This window comes from Zingiber officinale, chromosome 11B, assembly GCF_018446385.1.
Source record: "Zingiber officinale cultivar Zhangliang chromosome 11B, Zo_v1.1, whole genome shotgun sequence".
In the NCBI taxonomy this organism is placed as follows: Eukaryota; Viridiplantae; Streptophyta; class Magnoliopsida; order Zingiberales; family Zingiberaceae; genus Zingiber; species Zingiber officinale.
This window is the reverse complement of record NC_056007.1, coordinates 85,423,158-85,440,000: the sequence shown is the minus strand read 5'-3', so window position 1 is coordinate 85,440,000 and position 16,843 is coordinate 85,423,158. Positions and strand designations below refer to the sequence as shown.

The window sequence follows — 16,843 nt, the reverse complement described above, 5'->3', positions numbered from 1 at the left end:
CTAAATTTATCTTCTGTTGATACCTTGTCTCTTTTGACTTGCTTGACCTTACATATTTCATGCTTTTGATACTCTATCTGTTGATACTTGTAGCTTTTTATCTGTGGACCCTATAATGATAAATTAATAGATTTGACACGAAAATATTACCTTGATTGACCAATCAATATGAAAAGAGAATAATCATGATAAATGGATGAATATAATCATAACGGCGAATTAATAAAGATAGTAAATGAAGAATTAAAAAGTGAAGACCATGAGCCTAGCTTTATACCAGAGCTCTATATTAGAGTACTGGACGGCCCACATGTTATTGTGGTAGCGCGGCGGCCGCGGTCCAGAGTATCTGACCGTACACCCGAGGCGTGTTGGCGTGATGTAGCCATCGGTCAGTGTTTATTATGTCTTCCACCGGTGAGGGCTGATAGCACGTACGTCAGATGACGTATGCGACAGTTTTATACTCTTAGGAGGCTTTTAGCCTATCCATATGATATTTCACTCTGATGATATTGGCTCCAGTGATTCACTTTTTAGTTGATTTATCAGATTCAGACTATTGATATACATGTTGATCTTATCATGATAACTTATAATTGAGTGATTAAATAATAAGATTGAAAAATTGATTTTATTAATGATGATAAGTGATGATAAGGTGAAGATCCTAAACTCTAATCTAAAAATTTTACCTGATTATAGATAATGAGAAGATGATTATACATATATATGTATAAATGTAGAACTTTAAGAATAATCCTAAAGTTGTAACAAAAGATGATGATTTATTCTACTTCCTTGACTTCTTCAATAAGATTAAATTCATGCACATCTTTCTTGAGTATCCACTTAGCCATTTGGCTAATTTGCTACATTCCTTGGTCTCCAGTTTTGCAGACACAGGGATCCTTTTGATATTACTGTTGATTTTGGACTTTCATAGAGTTGCTCAGAGATCTCGACGTGCTGATTTTCTGGTTTGTTTTACTTTTGTTTCGCTGTATTTACATTTTGCACTTTTGTTACAGATGTCGTTTCTCTGTATAGTAATTGTAGTCTATGGATAGATATATATAATTGATACATTTCGTGGTTATGTTGTTTCTATTTTATGTATGTTCCAGCCGTGTGGGCTGATGAATATGTTGTTTATGTTTATATATTGTGATGTATGTATGTATGCTTCATATTGTTACCGGTACAGGGGAGATGCTGTCGGATTTTGTTTGGCAGAAACTCCTCTGGGACGTGACAACTCTGAAGTTATCCTAGTCAATGCTGCTCATAGTGCAATTCGGAATGACCCTAGGATCAACCTTGGGTGTGCACAAACACGGGGAGCTCCATCAAAAAGTATTGTGGCCTTTGTGGCAAAGGTCATCGTCATCACAAGGCGAGACCATCTCGCAGAACAATCCAGAAGCGGAATCAAACATTGTCTCTTCATGGATATGTTTTGCTTCCTTGTTTGGCTGTTATTAGCGGACTTGATGACGAACTGAAGCTATTTCTACTATTTTAATATTTGCCCAGTTTGCTTGAAAAATCTTCAAACTCGTAAACATGTTTTCAGAGTCTTGCGATGCATTCATACAATGTTTTGTTTAATCAAACCATTTCTTTTGGTAGCTGACCGATTTTCTGATTCAACTATCGCTGCTTTTCAAAATCTAGATTTTTTCTTTTCAAAACATGATTTATGTTTTCTTATTCTGCATCGCATCTGATTTCTAGCAAGAGTTTGTTGGCGATGGACGCAAAGAACAGTTTGTTTTTAGATTTTGTAATTCTGGCAAATTTGATCTAGGGTCATGAAGTTTTTTACTCCTGTTTATGATGGGCTTCGGGGGTTAACCTCCCGAAGCAATTTCACCCTGCCTGTACAGGCAGGGTAATCTCATATGTTTTCCTTGGGAACTAGTTATTTCGTTTTTTTACTCCTGTCATTCATTAAGGTTTAGAAAAATTTTAAAAAAAACATAATTGCCCTCGGTAATAGTGCAGTAGACTTAATTTTTAAATATTTAAAATCGAGTAGAGATTAATTATGCTTTTCTATTTATCTGATGTTTGATAGAAAATTTTTATGTGAAATTGGATTGGTCATTTTTAAAATCGGATATCTAATATTATTTTTTTTTTAAAAAGGAAAAAATAAAAAGAACGAAAAAGAGAGAGAAAAAAACGAATGGTAGACTATGTAAGTTCGTAGTAGCGATCATCTAAAACAGTCTTATGGTAGCGATCATCTTGCACAATCTTAGGGATGTGTGTGAGGCCTTTTTTGACTGCGCAGTTGCAGTTTGCGGTTGCAGCCGCAAGCGAAATATCATCCACACCTTGTTAATCCAGAAAATAGAATGATCCAAATTCTACAAACTTAAATCAAATCTAGAAAGTATTCCCCGTGAGGCATCCCCACTATTACTCTTCTACTTCATATTGATAGTTATTATAAAAATTTAAACGTATGAATTTTTGACGATCAAAATAAAATAAGAACTTCAATAGAAAAATTAAAAATATATAAACATAAATCTTCATTTCATCGAGAACATGATATAAGAAAATAAATACTATAATTACAAAAAATCTGAATGTCATGGAATTATCATTATTCTTCGTATAGAGCTTGTCGATCTAACAATTCTGTGGAAGAAAATGAAGAAGGTTGACCTTATAGAGGAGTTAGGGTTGACGACGTCGAATCCTCTTCGTCAATGGGAAACGAAGAGACGTCTCAAAGATTCCCTAATCCTTTAGGGACCAACCTATTATATATTGCACATCTATTATCAACCCATAGATAATCATAGATGTAGGACTATAAGTCCACATATATACTGAACATCTATTATCAGCATATAGATGATAATAGATGTGAGACTAAAGGTTCTACACATATATGATTACATAATAAAAATAAATTAGATCGTATTCACATATACAACTTACAAATAAGCTCACATAATAGGGATACTTATATCCAACAATCTCCCAACTATATGTGAGTTGTATATGGAATACAAGTAAAATTATAGTTACTATCAAATTTTATAGGTACAAGATACTCCTACAAATAATATGGTCCATTAACTTTATTAGTATAAGACTAAAGAGGTCATAACTACTATATATGATTTTTTTTATTACGAGGAGTCGTATACAACCTTGAGCAATCTTGTGAAGAAAAAGAAAATTTATTTAGTTTAATTTTATATAGATAAAAAATGTATAAAAAATAATCCACACCTTTCGTTTATTGTTGTATGCGTAAACATATAAAGAATATGCAATTAATCTTTTCTTTCGATCCCCGTCAATGGCACTTCAAAAATTAGTTTACATCTTCCTCCAACCGATACTCACTGTCATCTACACACTTCATAAAAAAAAAAAAAAAAAAAACAATTCTCTATTTCTTAATCCAGAAAAGTGGTAAGGAATAATGGCTCTCTTGCAGTCAACGGAATAGCAGATATCTCGTTTTGTTGCTCCTCCTGTCTTGTGAATTGGGGATCGGTTTCGTGAAATAAGGCTCTGTTCTAAAATATATCCAATGGAGAGTGCAGCGCTAACAATCGGAGGATGGCTAGCGCAGCCTGTCATCAGGATGCTTGTCGACAGGGTGTCCACATCGTCGCTGAGAGGAAAGCTGCACGGCCTTCAGGACGATGACTTGCAGAAGCTACAAAGATCTCTGCTTAACATCCACACGATCGTCGACAAGGCAGGGATGAGATGGAGCAGGGACGCGAGGTTAGTCGAGATGATGAAGCAACTCCAAGATGCCGCATACGACGCCGAAGACTTCCTCGATTACCTGACGTTCCATGGCATGAAGCAAAAGATTAAAGAAGAGGCAAGTCACATGGCGGGTAACCGCATTTCTAGAGCTATTAGGAACGCCAAAGCTAAATTGTTCAGTGATTCTGTCAAAAGACTGAACAAGATTCAGAAAAAGTTGGATGATATTTATGCTGATATGGAGAAAATGTGCCAAACATTACAAGTGGATGCATCTGATGGGCAATATCAATCTGATTTGGCGTCGGCCAGACGAGAAACAAGCTCTTTCTTGATCAGCAAAGTGTTTGGCAGAGAGGAAGAGCAAAAGAGAATAATAGAGCAATTACTAAGATCAACAGACGAGTCAGCATCCGCAAGTGACAACGGCAGTAGTTTCTCGGTCATACCTCTTGTCGGAATAGGAGGAGTTGGGAAGACTACTCTGGTTCAGCTTGTTTACAAAGACGAAGAGATTCAGAACCATTTCGCCCTCAAGATTTGGATTTGTGTGTCCGAGAATTTTAATGTGCAAAGACTCACCAAGGAGATGATCGAGTCGGTAACCAAGACTGAACATTCTTCGCAAATGACGCTAGATGTTCTCCAAGGCATTCTAAAAGAGAAAATTGCATCTAAGATGATTTTGTTAGTCCTTGATGATGTATGGAATGAAAACGAGGAGGAGTGGAGAAAGTTGTGTGCGCCATTCATGTCTGCTTCTGCAGGAAGCCAGGAAGCAAGGTCATAGTGACAACTCGGAGCTTGAGCATTGCCAAAAATATTGGTTCAGTGGAGGCGATTGTTCTTGGCAGTTTAGATGAAATATCTTATTGGGAGTTGTTCAAGCAATACGCATTTGGTTCTTCCAAACCTGAGGAGCACCCAGAACTTGCGGACATTGGGAGAAGTATAGCTTTGAAGTTGAAGGGCTTGCCACTAGCAGCAAAAACAGTGGGAAACTTGTTAGGATCCAACATGAACCCAGACCACTGGAGAACTATAATGAAGAGCGAGGTGTGGGAATTGCAACAGCATAATAAGAATGATATTATTCCAGTCCTACAACTGAGCTATCAATATCTTAGTGCACCTCTCAAGCGGTGTTTTGCCTTCTGTTCTCTCTTTCAAAAAGATCACAAGTTTTCTGAAATTGAGTTAACAAGAATGTGGATGGCTGAAGGGTTCGTTGTAGCTCAAGGAAATCAGAGGATGGAAGATGTAGCAAGTAAGTACTTTCATGAGTTGGTCAACATGTCTTTGTTTCAAACAGCGCGGGGGCATTATTACGTGATGCATGACCTCATACATGATCTAACACAGTCAGTTTCTGGGGACGAAACAAGTAGGATGGCTGATGGCAAGTCCAATAAGATATCAACCACCCTCCGTCATCTAGCAGTTGAAACAGAGTTCCTAAAGACAAAAGAATTGAGGTCCAGATTCAAAAAATTGCATACTCTATTCTGCCAATATCTAGAGTCACCACCCTTTGACTTCATTGAAAAATTAAGAAGCATTCGTGTATTGGATTTATCTCATTGTTACTTGCATATGCTGCCTACGAGTGTTGGTGAATTGGTACATCTCCGGTACCTGGACATTTCTTACAATGAAATAAAAAAATTGCCTGAATCACTGTGTAAACTCTACAATTTGCAAACACTGAAAGCAAGCTGCAATTCACTAATCTCTCTTCCAGAAGATATAAGTCAGCTGGTTAACTTGAGGCATCTTGATATTGAAAATCAAATAGTTGTAAAGACAAAAATGATAGGGAGGCTAACCTCTCTTCAAGAATTGTCTGAATTCCAAGTGCGAAAGGAAGTTGGATTCAAGATCACGGAGCTAAGTGGATTGAAGCAGCTTCATGGAGAACTCAAAATTACTAATCTGGAGAATGTTGAAAGTAAAGAAGATGCTGAAAATGCTCAAATGAAGAACAAAGAGTACCTTGATGCTCTAGAGTTGGAATGGGGATTTGATCCCAAGTTGGATGATAACAAGTTAGTTGCCATGGAAAACGTACTTGAAGGACTCCAACCACATGAGTCGCTAAAACAATTAAAGATCAGAAGGTATTGTGGTGCCAGATCACCCAGTTGGATGAAAAAGGAGGAATTATCCAACTTGGAAAGACTTGAGTTGAGTTACTGTGAAGTTGGAAAGATATTTCCTGCACTGCATTGCTGCCGCACCTCAAGGTCTTCCACATAGAGAGCAGCATGTGGTTCTCGGAATCATGTTTTGAGGTATGTGGTTCTAGAGAGAGCAAATTATTTCCTATGCTAGAAGAGCTACAGCTGAGGAACATGAATGCATCGGAAGAATTGCCCAATCTTGGACGATTTCCTTGTCTGAGGGTTGTTCGAATGACAGAAATAAAGTCATTGAAACACATTGATTTTGCAGCATCAGGTGCCATAGAAAATTCCTTGTTTCCCATGCTAGAAGAATTGGAGTTGAGAGGCATGCCTGCGTTGGAAAATATCTCCAATCTAGGACATTTTCCACGTCTCAAGGTTCTTCACATGATGCGAATGAGGTTATTGAAACACATTGATTTTGCAGCATCCTGTGCCATAGAAAATTCCTTGTTTCCTATGCTAGAAGTGTTGGAGTTGAGAGACATGCATGCGTTGGAAAAGTTGTCCACTCTAGGACATTTTCCACGTCTCAGGGTTCTTCACATGATAAGAACATGGTCATTGAAACACATTATTTTTGCAGCATCCGGTGCCATAGAAAATTCCTTGTTTCCTATGCTAGAAGAGTTGCATTTGAGATACATGCCTGCGTTGGAAGAGTTCTCCAGTCGAGGACATTTTCCACGTCTCAGGGTTCTTGGCATGGTAGCAATGCCGTTGTTGAAACACATTGGTTTTGCATCAGTTCATGCCACAGAAAATGATCTGTTCCCTGCGCTAGAAGTGCTAGAGCTGATGGACTTACCTGTTTTAGAGGAGCTCCCTGATCTTGGTTCACTTCCATGTCTCAAGTCTTTTCACATGAGAAGGATGTCTATGTTAAAACATATTGATTTTGCTTTCTACGGTGCTACAGAAAAAGTAATACTTCCAAGGGTGGAGACGCTAGTATTGGATGACCTGGAGGCACTCGAGGAGCTTCCTAGTAATCTCGGACGACTTCCATGTCTTAAGGTTCTTAAGATTGTAAAGATATCAGCAGTGAAACAGATAGCCCATGGGTTCTTTAGCACTGAAGTTATATCCAAGTGTTTTCTTAGCTTGGAAAGTCTCTGGATCAGCGACTTGCCGGCATGTGAAAGGTGGTGTTGGATTGGCGGTAGCGAGCTATTTCCAAGCTTACAAAAACTTACTATCTATGAATGCCCTAAACTCGAGAGGTTACCTCCTCTCCCTCCGTCGCTTAGATATTTATCACTACGAGAAGTTGGGTTAACAGAGCTGCCAAGCCTACAGGAACTAGAAACAAATGGAAGCGGAGACAATCAAACGACCTCATCTCTCTCAGACTTACGAATCATTGAGTGCAGCAATTTGACAAGCTTTGAAGAAGGGTTGCTGTCGCAGAATCTATCAAATATTAAAGACATTTATGTAGCAGGATGTAATGAACTCATGCGGATGCCTCTCAAGAGATTTGAAAACTTCACTTCGCTCAAGGAATTACAGATAAAAGCTTGTCCCAAGCTTAGCCTGACACAAGAAGAGGAAGCCGCCCTCCTTCCTCCCTCATTCAAAGTTTTCATCTTGAACGACTGTGGCGATCTCAACAAATTGTGGCTTGGCCATCCCTACCGCTCGACCTTCTGACTTTCTTCCTCCAACCGATCCTCACCGTCCATCTTCAATGTCACACAAATTTTCTTGGTTCAGATCACATAATATTCTTGGGACCTTCTTCCTCTCTTTGCTCGATTCATCGATACTTCTCATCTCTCCGTTGTTGTTATCGTCCATCGCTTCGAGCCATTTCGGCCCAAGAAGTGTTTTTTTTTTTCGTTTGCAGATTCCATCTTATTTTGTCATGGCACATTTGAGGTTTTCTCCCATTGCGATCGATCGTCTTTGAATTTGCTTAGGAGATTACAGGTATGTGTCAGATCTATGGAGGAAGAAACAATCGGAGCGGTTCTTGTAGCGGGATTAGGTGGTGGGAGTATCGCCAACTACCGTCGATTCATCTTCTCTGAATTTGCTTAGGAGACTACTAGTATGTGTCTGAGCTATGGAGGAAGAAACAATCGGATGCGATGCGGTTCTTGTATGCCATCCACCATCCATCGTTCGTGTCACCTGATCGACCCGTCCCGACAAGGTTCGGCGACTCGGTTACAAAACCAAGCAGGTAACGTCGAAAAAAGAAGCTTGTTTCTATTTGAGTTTACTGCATATCAAAATGTCACTCGACTTTTGTTTGTTCGTTGAGCATAAATGATGGAACTCCCGGTGTAATTTTGTGATCCTATTCCTCTTTTTCATTCCAGTAATCAGACATTAAGAATAACTGTAACTATGGTAATTACAAGAAAAAGATTAGGAATTCTGCTACCATTCTTGATCCTGTTTTGTGATCTTGTTAGAGTGTTCCTAACGCCAAAACTAATTTGTCCAGTGACTCTGTCAAAATAAGTTGGATGATATTTGTGATGATACGAAGGAAATGTGCCAATTATTACAAATGGATGCATCTGGTGGGTAATATCAATCTGATTCGGCGTCCGTCACATGAGAAACATGTTGAAAATTGGACCAACAAACAAGTAAATAAATTACTTGTCTTACATTAACAATAACAATACTACAACACCTTTTTTGTGGATCACTCACAATTCTAAGACAAAGAAGGAAAACAAAAAATTTTGACTCACAAATTAATACTTGATTGATGAATGAAACTAAATACAAGGTAGAGTATTTATAGTACTCTTCATACAATCTGGACCGTTCAATTAAATTAAATCCTAGCCATTGAAATTCTAATTCTTATCCATGAAATGAGAAAAACACTCTTGACCACACATTTAATTTTATCTTTTACCAAGTCGTCATCTTTATCTATTAGAAAAATAAATAATTAAATAGCAAATCTTATCTATAACTCTTATCTTTTATTGGATAAGTTTTATCCTTTATTTGGGTTGGAGTTGATATTTAACACTCCCCCTCAACACCAACCCTTTGTACTATGCCGAGTTGATCACGAAACCTTTTGAATTTGTTGGCGCTCAAGCCTTTTGTGAACAAATCTGCAACTTGATCATCTGTACTGATTTGTCTCATCTCAATTTCTTCTTGGAGAACTTTTTCTCTGATAAAATGATAGTGCACTTCAACATGTTTAGTTCTTGCATGAAAGATCGGATTTTCCGCCAAACGAATTGCCGATTGATTGTCACAATATATTGGAACTGCATAATCAACTGGTTGATGTAGGTTATTTAATAGTTGAATCAACCATGTGCTTTCTTGAGCTGCCATTGCTGCTGCTCGATACTCAGCTTCAGTGCTTGATAATGATACAGTTGGTTGTCTCTTGCTGCACCAAGAAATTGCTCCAGAACCAAGCTTAAATAAGTAACCAGTTGTTGACCTTCTGGTGTCATGATCTCCTGCATAATCAGCATCACAGTAACCAACTAACTTACAGTCTCCAATTCTTTTATACACAAGACCATAATCAATTGTGCTCTTCACATATCTTAGTATTCGTCGAACTGCTTCCAAATGAGGCTTCATTGGATTTTGCATGTACCGACTTATTACACTAACTGCATAAGAAATATCAGGTCGAGTTAAGGTTAAGTAGATGAGACTGCCTACCAATTTTTGATACATAGTTGTATCTTCTAAGCTTTTTCCTTCATGTGCACACATTCTGAAATTTGATTCCATAGGTGTTGAGATTGGTTTGCAGTCGAGCATTCCGAACCTTTTCAACAAGTCTTTGGAGTACTTTTGTTGACAAAGGAATATTCCTTTTTGTGTGCGGTCAATCTCTAAACCAAGAAAATGCTTGAGTTGTCCAAGTTCTTTCATTTGAAATCGGACTGATAAATTCTTTTTTGTCTGAAGAATTTCTGATCCATCATCACCGGTGACGACTAAGTCATCAACATATACAAGCACGATAGCTAGTTTTCCTTCATTTGATTTGACAAATAGGCTAGAATCTGCAGATGTTACTAAATAACCACTCTGAGTTAGAAATTCAGCAATCTTACCATACCATGCCCTAGGTGCTTGTTTCAATCCATAGAGCGCTTTCCGCAGTTTACACACATATATGTTGGTTCTGAAAACCTATTGGTTGGATCATATGAATTTCTCGATCCAATTCTCCATGAAGAAAAGCATTTTTCACATCCATTTGCCACAGATTCCAATCTTTGTTGGTTGCAAGTGCAAGTAGAACTCGTACAGTTGTAAGTTTCGCCACCGGACTAAACGTTTCATCATAGTCTAGTCCGTACTGTTGAGAGAAGCCACGAGCTACCAATCGTGCCTTATACCTTTCAATTGACCCATCTGGACGACGCTTTATTTTGTAAACCCATTTGCACGAAATGGGTTTCACATCTCTTGGTTTTGGTATGAGATCCCAAGTCTGATTTTGTTGCAGTGCATCAATCTCTTGTTTCATGGCTGTCATCCACTCAGAACTTTGTGATGCTTTTTCAAACGTCTCAGGCTCTACTGCTTCTTCAACTATGGCTGCATTTGCATATTTTGGATTTGGCCTTCGTGTTCTTGTTGACCTTCGGAGTTGAGATTGTGGAGTTAATTCTTCCACTTCATTAGGCCTTTCTTCTTCATTTGGATGTTGATATATGCCGGTTTGCCAAGGACTCTGAGTCACTCTTTGCTCTTCATCATTATCATTTGGACCTCCTGATTCATCTGAACCTGATTGAAGTTGAACTATATGCTCCCTCATCTTTTGTTGTACTTTATCTTCAAGGTCTTTAGATTCTGGCAAGACCTCCTTCTCTGTGGTCCACCAAGAAGATGCTTCATCGAACACTACATTTCGTGAAGTGTAACATCTTTCGCTTGTTGGATCGCAACATTTCCACCCCTTTCTCTGGCTATCGTATCCCACAAAGATGCATCTAATAGCTTTCTTGTCAAACTTGCTTCGTAAGTGATCAGGAACAAATACATAACATACACATCCAAATACTCGAAAGTAGCTAACTGTAGGTTTTTTGTTCCATAACTTCTCAAAGGGTGAAATAAATTCTAACCTTGGTTGAGGAAGTTTATTGATGATAAAAGCTGCAGTCCTCATTGCTTCAGCCCAAAAACGTCCAGGTACATTCTTCTCATGCAGCATACTTCGACAAATTTCTGCAAGATGTCGGTTCTTTCTTTCTGCTACACCATTCTGCTGTGGTGTGTTGGCACAAGTGTATTGATGATATACTCGACTTTCTCTCAAGTATTGAGAGAACTCTCTTGAGCTATATTCTCCTCCATTGTCTGTGCGCAAGCAACATATCTTTTTTCCCAATTCTCCTTCGACTGATTGCTTGAACTCTTTGAACATTGAGAAGGTATCAGATTTTTCTTTCATAAATAAAATCCACACATACCTTGAGAAATCATCAATGAATGTCACCATATACCGCATATCACCAATTGACGACTGCTTAACAGGCCCGAATACATCAGAGTGAACTAACTCCAATGGTTCCTTTGCTTTGAAGTTTGACTCCTGATATGGTAATTGGTGTGCTTTACCATACTGACATCCTACACATATTGTGTCTGTTCGTATGTCTAGTTGAGGAAGTCCCTTGAGCATCGACTTCTGCATCATCATGTTTAATTTGGAATAGCTAACATGACCTAGCCGCATGTGCCATATAACTGCTGTCTCACTTTTTCTTGTCTTGTCTATATATGCAGACTCTGCTGACATCACGTAGAGCGACTCTAATCGTTGACCCTCCATTGTTGGTGTTTCTGAAATTTTTAGGTTTTGATATATTTACATTTTCGTGACCAAATAGAACATAATGCGAAGAATATGTTTGCAACAATAAATTCTTCTTCATTCCTGGGACATGATAGACATCTTGAAGAGGCACTTGGTTAGAATTATATCGAGGCGTAATTACCGTCTTACCAACATGTGCTATTGGTAACCTTGAGTTGTCGGCTGTAACCACCATACGAGCTCCTTTGTATTGAGATAAGTTTTGCAATTTTTCTTTATCACCCGTCATATGATTTGAGCAGCCTGAATCCACGATCCAATCATTTTTGTAGTCAATCTGTTCTGGCGTTGTTGTGAGAGCCAAGTCTTTTTCCTCCGTAGCCATCAAAGCTTCAGCATCCCAATCATCTTCGCTATTCTCTTTAGAATTGGAAGTAGCAGTGTTGCTTTGAACGAACCTTTTCTTGGACCAACAATCTTTTGCCATGTGGCCCACCTTCCCACAATTGTAGCACTCGCCAGAAAATTTTTTACGATCACCATAATTCTTCGAGGCTCCCCCTGGACGAGAGCCTTCACTCCCATGATAGCTTTTTCCTTTGTCGCCATCCTTTTTAGATCCACCAGTGTGCCGTTTGAAGCTGCCTTTATTTTTGTTGGTGTAGAGCGCTTCTTCTTCATCTTTTAGTGAGAGTCCTCCCATTTGCTTAGCCATAGCTTCTTGACCTGCAAGTAAATTTTCAAATTCAAGAAGCGATGGTTGTGTTGGCCATCCTTGTATAGCAGCAATAAATCCTCGATATTCTGGCCTCAAACCATGAATAATTATTCTTTTTATCCTTGCTTCCCCAATAGGAGCTGATGGATCTAGCTCTGAAATTTCGCGACATATCAACTTCACCTTGTGGAAGTATTGGGCAATCGTCTTGTCACATTGCGCTATTGACAATAGCTCGTTCTCCAGAAGTTGCAATCTTGTATCATTCTTCTTTGAAAAAAGTGTAGCAAAGATATCCCACACTTCCTTTGGTGTTTTGGCATCTCGGATGTGCTCCAACATTTCTTCTTCAATTGTGATCTTTAAGGCAAACATTGCTTTACCTGCCTTAATCTTCCATTTTCGCAAAATGCCATTGGCGTCTTCTGTCGGCTGCGTAGCTTCACTACCACCAACAACCTCCCAAAGATCTTGACCTTGTAGGTAAGACTCCATGCATGTTGCCCACATGTTGTAGTTTTTGTTGTTGAGCTTCTTGATACCTCCTACTACTTGAAGGTCCCCCATCACGTCGAAAAGCTTTGATTATACCAAACAAGTTTGATTAAAAAACTTGTAAAGCATAAAACTCCTCACAATCTAAGATAGCTCCACCAAGAATAATCCCTGATTAACTTGGCTCTGATACCAATTGTTGAAAATTGGACCAACAAACAAGTAAATAAATTACTTGTCTTACACTAACAATAACAACACTACAACACATTTTTTGTGGATCACTCACAATTCTAAGACAAAGAAGGAAAACAAAAAAATTTGACTCACAAATTAATACTTGATTGATGAATGAAACTAAATACAAGGTAGAGTATTTATAGTACTCTTCATACAATCTGGACCGTTCAATTAAATTAAATCCTAGCCATTGAAATTCTAATTCTTATCCATGAAATGAGAAAAACACTCTTGACCACACATTTAATTTTATCTTTTACCAAGTCGTCATCTTTATCTATTAGAAAAATAAATAATTAAATAGCAAATCTTATCTATAACTCTTATCTTTTATTGGATAAGTTTTATCCTTTATTTGGATTGGAGTTGATATTTAACAAAACAAGCCCTTTCTTGATCTGCAAAGTGCTTGGCAGAGAGAAAGAACAAAAGAGAATAATAGAGCTATTACTAAGATCAACAGACGAGTCAGCATCAGCAAGTGACAGCGGCAGTGGCTTCTCTGTCCTACCTCTTGTTGGAATAGGAGGTGTCGGGAAGACTACTCTGGCTCAGCTTGTTTACAAACACGAAGAGATTCAAAACCATTTCGCCCTCAAGATTTGGATTTGTGTGTCCGACAATTTTAATGTGCAAAGACTCACCAAGGAGATCATTGAGTTTGTAACCGAGACTCAACATTCTTCGCAAATGAAGTTAGCTGTTCTCCAAAACATTCTAAAAAAGGAAATTGCATCTAAGAGGATTCTATTAGTCCTCGACGATGTATGGAATGAAGACGAGGAGTGGAGAAAATTGTGTGCTCCATTCCAGGATGCTGCTGCAGGAAGTAAGGTCATAGTGACAACTCGGAGCAAGAACATTGCTGACAAAATTGGTACAGTGGAGGCGATTGTTCTTGGCGATTTAGATAAAATATCATTTTGGGAGCTGTTCAAGAAATGTGCATTTGGTCCTTCCAAACCTGAGGAGCACCCAGAACTTGAGGAAATCGGGAGAATTATAGCTTCGAAGTTGAGGGGCTTGCCAGTAGCAGCAAAAACAGTGGGAAACTTGTTAGGATCCAACATGAACCCACACTACTGGAGAAGAATAATGAAGAGCGAGGTATGGGAATTGCAACAGAATAAAAATGATATTATTCCAGTCCTACAACTGAGTTATCAATATCTTAGTGCACCTCTCAAGTGGTATTTTGTCTTCGATCTGTTCTCTCTTTCAAAAGAATCACGAGTGTTTTGAAATTGAGTTAACAAGAATGTGGATGACCGAAGAGTTCGTTGTAGCTCAAGGAAATCAGAGGATGGAAGATGTAGCAAGTAAGTACTTTCATGAGTTGGTCAACGTGTCTTTGTTTCAAACATTGTGGGGGAATTATTACGTGATGCATGACCTTATACATGATCTAACACAGTCGGTTTCTATGGACAAAACAAGTAGGATGACTGATGGCAATTCCAATAAGATATCAACCACCCTCCGTCATCTAGCAGTTAAACAGAGTTCATAGAGACAAAGGAATTGAGGTCTAGAATCAAGAAATTACATTCTCTATTCTGCCAACATCTAAAGTGACCACCCCTTGACTTTATTAAAAAAATTAAGAAGCATTCGTGTATTGGTTTCGTCTCATTATGACTTGTTGATGCTGCCTACGAGTGTTGGTGAATTGGTACATCTCCGGTATCTTGACATTTCTTACAATTTATTAACTGAATTTATTCGTCTTATTCTTTTGATTATATAAAAGTTCTCAAATATCAATTTAACCTAATATATTAAGATTAATAATTTTTTTAACATGAATATATCTGAAAAATCTAATCCATATTAAAAAATAATAGCTCTCAATATATTATGTCAAATTGATGAATGAGGGCATTTATAGAATCAGGAGATTTATATGAACATATAGAAAATGATTTAATATGATTCCGAGCTCTCTAGGTTCATCTATTGGTTTCAAACATATTTATATTTTTAATTTTTTTTTCAAATCTATGGCAAATCTATAGATTCATCGCAGAATTTGCGACGAATCCATGGATTCATTGCAGAATTGTTAAAAAAAATTTTAAAAGTGTCCCAAATGGCAGATGGATTTAAAGAGTTCATAATGATATGAAATCAGTTCATATGTGTTCATACAGTTCTTCTAATTATATAAATGTCCTCAAATATCAATTTGATCAAATATATTGAGATAGTAATTTTTTAATATGAATGTGCACAAAAAATATAATCTGTGTTTAAAAAAATCACTGCTCTCAATATATTTCGTCAAATTTATGTTTGAAAATATTTATATAATCAGGAAAACTAGACGAACACACAGAAATTAATTTCATATCATTATGTAATCTCTAGGTCCATCTGTCATTTTGGATATATTTATTTTTAATTTTTAATTTATTTTCCAATCTCCGGTGAATATGTGGATTTATCTTAGAATAGTCAATATTTGTTTAAAAAAAATAAATTCTTTCGAAACCGATTGATGAACCTAGAGAGCCCAGAATGATATGAAACTAATTCCTATTTTTTTTTTCTAATTTTCCTAATTATATAAATATCCTCAAATATCAATTTAACCTAATATATTAAGAGCAGTGATTTTTTAACATCAAAATGACTCTAAGATATTCAATCAATAATTCGTTTTGATATTTTTACTAAGTTATCAGTCCATTGAAGTCCATATAATTAACTTAGATATGGAAAAAATATATATTACATCAAATTGATGTTTGAAGATATTTATATAATAAGGAGAAGTAGACAAACACATAGGAACTGCTTTCATGTTATTCCAAACTCTCTTAGTCAATTAACTAGTTTTAGAAAATTTATTTTTTTTTTAAAAAATATTGACCATTATTTAACGAATCCATGGATTCATCGCATAATTGGAGACGAATCATAGATTCATCATACAATAGTCAATATTCATGAACACAACCAATCTGATTTAAGATTATCTCTTTTTATGGTTTTCCTATATCAAGAAAAGCTGCATTTTGATTTAAGATAGCTCATACTCTATATTCATGAACACAACCATCATTTTGGTTTACTGGATAAATGATGCTGATGAAGTTGATTTTGGTTCTTGAGACTCTCTTGGTGGTTCTTTGGATGGTTGAAGAAGACTGCTGTGGAGAAGGATAAGAAGCCACCCAGAAGAGCTGCTGCCTATGATTCTGCTCTCACTAATATGGCAGGAGAAGATGAAGGTGAGGAAGATAAATGAAGATAATGAAGATGAGGAGGACAAGATGGAAGAAGAACTATTCAACAGCTGAATCGGATTGTGAAACAAAAATAGCTGTACAACAAGTTCTTGCTGGCCCAAGATCTAGAACCAAACTTGTGAAGGAAACAACCAAGAAATAGAGAACATAACAGAGTAACGTATAGCAAGCAGAGGAATTTTACTAATATGAAAAACTCTAAAAACCCCAATCTTGAACTACACCCATGAAGCATAAAAAGAGGACAAGTCTACCTTGAAAAACTAAGTCCACTTTATGGAAAGAGAGCCTAATAATATCTGCTATCTAATTGACAGCTAATAATAATCATTTCCAATAAAAATCAGCTTTAATAACTTAACACTCCACCTTTAAAGTGATTTTTGAAACCAATCCAAGTCTTTTGCAGAAGGACTCAAATACA

At 37.3% G+C, this 16,843-nt stretch overlaps 1 protein-coding gene and 1 pseudogene across 1 annotated transcript; both read left to right on the top strand.

Annotated features, from left to right (window-relative positions):
• The first annotated feature begins 3,459 nt into the window (after positions 1-3,459).
• Positions 3,460-6,006, top strand: LOC122033373 (annotated as a pseudogene).
• Positions 6,007-13,275: 7,269 nt separating this feature from the next.
• On the top strand, positions 13,276-14,410 carry LOC122034129 (putative disease resistance protein RGA3). Its single transcript, XM_042593255.1, has 2 exons — positions 13,276-13,296; positions 13,511-14,410. The coding sequence occupies exons 1-2, from the start codon at positions 13,276-13,278 to the stop codon at positions 14,408-14,410; spliced, it is 921 nt and encodes a 306-aa protein (XP_042449189.1).
• The last annotated feature ends 2,433 nt before the right edge of the window (positions 14,411-16,843 follow it).